The sequence below is a fragment of the Vicia villosa genome, linkage group LG3 (assembly GCF_029867415.1).
Source record: "Vicia villosa cultivar HV-30 ecotype Madison, WI linkage group LG3, Vvil1.0, whole genome shotgun sequence".
NCBI classification, from domain to species: domain Eukaryota; kingdom Viridiplantae; phylum Streptophyta; class Magnoliopsida; order Fabales; family Fabaceae; genus Vicia; species Vicia villosa.
In genome coordinates this window covers 86003568-86008913 of record NC_081182.1, presented here as the reverse complement: position 1 = coordinate 86008913, position 5346 = coordinate 86003568, and the positions used below count along the sequence as shown (strand labels likewise).

General features: G+C 31.6%; 1 protein-coding gene across 1 annotated transcript; it reads left to right on the top strand.

Moving 5' to 3' along the window:
* The first annotated feature begins 475 nt into the window (after positions 1 to 475).
* On the top strand, positions 476 to 1709 carry LOC131656257 (uncharacterized). Its single transcript, XM_058926007.1, has one exon. It carries the CDS (start codon positions 560 to 562, stop codon positions 1016 to 1018), a length of 459 nt encoding a protein of 152 aa, XP_058781990.1. The 5' UTR covers positions 476 to 559; the 3' UTR covers positions 1019 to 1709.
* Positions 1710 to 5346: the final 3637 nt, after the last annotated feature.

The window sequence follows — 5346 nt, the reverse complement described above, 5'->3', positions numbered from 1 at the left end:
GAACATTGATGTCCACAATAATACGAACTCTGATGCGGAGATTGGATACAAGTAACCCTAATTGTACTTGTTCAAACTCTTTAAAATATATAGATCAAATGTGACATAGCTGTTCTACCAACCATAAATTCCAACTCAACTTGTTATTATATACCATTATCTTCTGCCTAAAAGTGTTAATCTATATTAGTGTTTAATTAGAATCTAAAACAATAGTACTAATCACTTCCTTAAAGCAACCTCCAAGAAGCTATAATTACAAAAAAACAATGAACCCTACCTCACCCCACCATGTGAAAATCCAAACCACATAAATTAAAAAGACACCCTAATCTAAAAGGGCAATCTTGTCAATTCACACCCACATACAGTTCCATAATAATTAATAATTATTAACAACAACATCACATCACAATTATTTTTAAATCCAACCCTCCATTTGCATTATGAGCAATGAGTCCAGTTGTTGCTATATATACCAAACTCATCTCACACCTTTTTCCTCGGTTCAAACCATCCCAAACATTCATAAATTTTCTACATAGAAAAAGCGATTAATATGGGAAATAGCTTAAGGTGTTGTTTGGCTTGCGTTCTTCCTTGTGGAGCCCTAGATTTAATCCGAATAGTGCATTTGAATGGCTGCGTAGATGAGATTACACACTCCATCACAGCAGGAGAAGTTCTCAAAGCTAACCCTAACCATGTTCTTAGCAAACCAAGCTCTCAAGGCGTTGTTCGCCGAATTTTAATTGTTTCGCCGGAGACCGAGCTCAAGAGAGGCAGCATTTACTTCTTGATCCCAACAACGTCTTTACCGGAGAAGAAACGAAGCGGATCGGTTGTCAATGACTCTAGTCTCAACAAGAAAACATCAAAGAAAAGAAACTCTAAGTGCAATGATGATGAAGCAACATCACAATTACAACATATGGAGAAGAAATCGTCACGAAGGGATCGCAAAAAAGGTCGTGTTGGTATATGGCAGCCTCATCTAGCGAGTATTTCAGAAGATTAAAATAATCTTTTGAATTTTCGACCAGTGTTATGATCATATCGTAATATGATAGATTGATCATGACACTGGCAGAAGAAGAGAGGAAGAATCATTAATTAAATTAATGATTCAATTATTGAGTTATAGCAAAGGTTTTTTTTTATTCCTATTGTTTTATAAATACATGTGAGTATTTATTTTGTGGATAAAATTATTTTACCTTGCTTTGCGTATACTTCTGTTGCGATTTTTTGTGGGGTGAATTACATGGGTAAGTTAAATTTTATTAAATCATATAATATTTATTTGCTTTATTTAAACGAAAGAGAAAAAAAGCAAGAAAGTGAAGAATTAATAAGTTTGGATTTTCATTTTCTTTTTGAATTTGGTGACAGATGAATAAAGGATTGAAATAAATGAGTGCTGAGCATTGCTTTGTGTCCCACCACACTTTGGATCCTCTACTTCATTTTTCTCTCCTTCACTCTCCATCCTCTCTATCTCTCTCTTAATTTTATTCTCTCTCTTTATTATATTTTGTTTTTTAATGATGAGTGAGAGTGAGATTAAGAGAGAGATAGAGAGGATGGAGAGGAAAGGAGAGAAAAATGAAGGAGAGGATCCAAGTCCGTCCCACCATTTGAAATTATTCAAAGTTTAGATTTATTTAGTTGTGCTTGGTTATACGGTTAAAAAATTAAATTTTAATAATAAATAAATTTAAGGTAAATTGATTAAATTTATGTAAAAATAAATTGCATAATAAATTTTAAAATTATAAATTTTTTATTCAATTAAAATCATTTTTAAAGACAAAATCAAAGTCCATTTATTTTTGTTATTTTAAAAAATGATATTATAATATTATATATTTTTGTTTAAAAAAATTCATAAAAGTTTTAAATGAAAATTTGGTGTGAATAATTATTTGTAAAATGTTACTTAGGTATTTTATCATTTTGTTAAAAAAAATTGAATATTAAAATTTTTTAAAAAATAATTTAATTTTGAAACTATTTTAAATAGTTTTTTTTATATAAAAAATATTTTTGAGATACAACTTTTTTAAAAAATTATGATTTCAACTATGTTTTGATCTTCAATAATATATGTTTATGTTATATAATGTCAAAATCCGTCTTTCAATTTCAAAACAACAAATTTATAAAAATTTATAATATTTTAAAAAACGTTTTCATAAAAGTCACTTTTAAAAATAAACAAAAACAGACATGACCTCAATCTTACTTGAAAAAAAATTAAATACTTTTAAATTAGTTTTACACTTTTAAAATACTTTACTTTTTGACTCCGCCAAAAGTTAAATCAAACATATATGAAAATTTAGGACATGTAGTTGTGATTTTCCACTATTTTTTTAATGATTAAGTGTATGTTTGGTTTGGCTTTTGGAAAGGTCAAAAACAGTTCTAAAGGTTTAGAATTGATTCTAGGTGGTTTTAAGATGTTTGGTTAGGAAAACGTAGAATTGATTCTGTCTCTAGAATTGATTCTACTTGAAGCTAAAATTTGTAGCTTCTGCCTCCAGAATTGATTCTGGATGATTTTTACATTGTAATTTATTATTCAACCCACTTCTACATAAATGTATTCAAACATAAATCAATTATGCTAAACTCAATTCTGATAAAATTAATTTTACCAAACTCAATTATGTTAGAATCAATTATGTCTATCGGCAATCCAAACACACCCAAATGAGGTCCCTATTTTAAGCACTCTGTCATATGTTTTTTTACAAGCAAAGAGTTCGAATTAAAATAGTATAAGAGGTACTCCACTCAAAGATACAAGAGTCGAAAACCTTCAAAGAAAGCTAAAAAAACAAGTACAAAAAGAAGCCCATCAACCAACTAAATAAAAGGTGGGATTGGTTTGCCAAATCGACCAAAGAACCTTTACATGACCATTCTCTTTAGCTTAAAATCAATCCTTAGTCACAGATTTAATTTTTCCAAGAATATCCAAATTCCACAATATTTCTTCTTTGAACAAGATACTATCTCCATTTTTAATTATAAATCGTTTTGAACTTTTCATGCGTATTAAGAAAAGTAATGATTGTTGTATGAAAAGGAAAAATTATGAAGGTTTTTTTTACAAAATTGTCTTTTATTAATAACACGGGGAAGATAAATTCATATAATTGAAATGAGAGAGAATAATAAATTTTTAAGGGTATAAAAGAATAAATAGCATTAATTATTCATTGATGTTGTAAAGTGACTTATATTGTGATATAATTTTTTTCCAATGTGATTTATAATAAAAAACGGAGGGAGTAGCATTCATGGATGTCCACACAACCCGACAAATTGCTAGCTAGAAAAAACTTTGAAAATCTTCTTTAACCTTTCGGTTAAGCAGGCTGTTAAACATAAAAAATGCTTAGCCATCGAATGTTGCTCCCTAACCAAGTCAATGTCAAGCAACCCACAAACTCTCCACCAAATCGAGGAAGCCACTACACAAGACATAAAGAGATGTGAAACATTTTCCTGCACAAATAAACATAAAGGATATATGAGATTATGAATTCCTTGAAGAATACCTCTTCTTGCCAGATTTAGCTTTGAGGGAAATCTATCTCTAATACGGTGGGAGAACTAACTTTTTTTGAATGTTGTACATAGCAAGGGTCGCCACCGACTTTTATTTTATCCAATTAGGAAAGGCAAAAAGGACAGGAAAGACCTTTAAAAGATTTTGAGTTCGGGGGGTAGGTTATACAAAGGGAAGGTGTAAGCACCCTTTGTATCCATGGTTATCCATGGGCTCTTAATTGCTTAGCTCACTTGTTTGTTTTGTTTGAAAAGTGTCGTGTGTGTTTAGAAAAACAATTTGAAAAGAGCTTTAACTTTGTAATGATCTTCGTACGGATGTATACAAAGTGTGGTCTTTGAAAGCAATTTTAAAAAGGAGGTGTGAAAAGCATTTTTGTTTGAATTGATTGTGAGAAGCAGTTAAGAGCTACCTACCCTAAGTTTAATGTATTTCTTGTTATTCTTAAAGTCTTTAAGGGAAAGAGACTATCCACTCCATTAGTTAATGGAAAGTCCTTTCGTTGGATGTAAAGGGACATCGTATTGCCATAGGGCTATCCATACCATAAAGAGGGTAGGAAGTCCCATGAATTGATGAGAATAGTCATAAAGGTAACAAGTAAGGATACCTTAGCAATCGAAAGGGACTATCATCATTTAATCGAGGGACAAGATCAATTATATCCTAGGCAACATCGAAGGGACTATGATCTTTATGATTATTTTTGTTCGTAGGCAGCAGGCTAAGGTATCCCTACATCCGAGAGACTTGACTATTTAATCGAAAGACAGCATAAGAGAGATTACCTTAAAGGTTGTTAGAACAAGAAATGTTCTGATCAATATTCTTAGTTTTGATGATAACATTAAGTATGAATTTTGTATAAGACAATGTGATACTCTAATCCTTTAAGTTTTCCATTTCAGGAAATATATAAAGAGTATGCACAAATCAGCGTTCAGAAGCACTGACCCAGAAAGTTCTGGATGGATTCATCAGAACATGGTCTGGAAAGACATCAGAAGATGGTCCTGCAGAATCAGAACATGAACTGGAAAGCATTAGAAGATGGAAGTCAGAAGTACAAGCTCTGATGGTATCACGCTCAAAGCTTTTCAAAGTCAAAAGACAAAAAATGCTCTGCACCAAAGCTGATGACTATGATATTCAAACGTTGTTATCTACAAATTAGAGTCCAGAAGAAAGTACAAGATGAAAGGCTGTAACATCAAATCTCTGACTGACAAAAGGAACGCTAGAAGCTACAAAAGGCAAAGTCAGTAAAAGCAGCAAAAGCATGGCTCGAGGTAGTTGACAAAAGTGTGAAACATTAAATGCAGCGCTGTACTATTCACGCAAAGCATTAAATGCATCCCAACGGTCATTTCCTCTCAAACACCTATATATAGAAGTTCTGATCAGAAGCAACATACAACACTTGCGCAAACTTACAAAAACGCTGTCAAAATCAAAAGCTAAAGAACTTCATCTTCAACCTCACAACTTTGTAATATCTTAGTGAGTGTTAAGAAATAGAACTTAAGAGAAATATCACAGTTGTGATTACAGCTTTATTAGAAACAAATCTAAACTCTTGTAAACATTTACTTTACATTGATTGTAAAAGGATTCCTAGAGTGTTCAAGTTGTGATCTGTAGACTCTAGAAGACTTAGAGGGTATCTAAGTGGAAAACCATTGTAATCAGTTGGATTAGTGGATTAAATCCTCAGTTGAGGTAAATCAATCTAAAGGGGTGGACTGGAGTAGTTTGGTTAACAACGA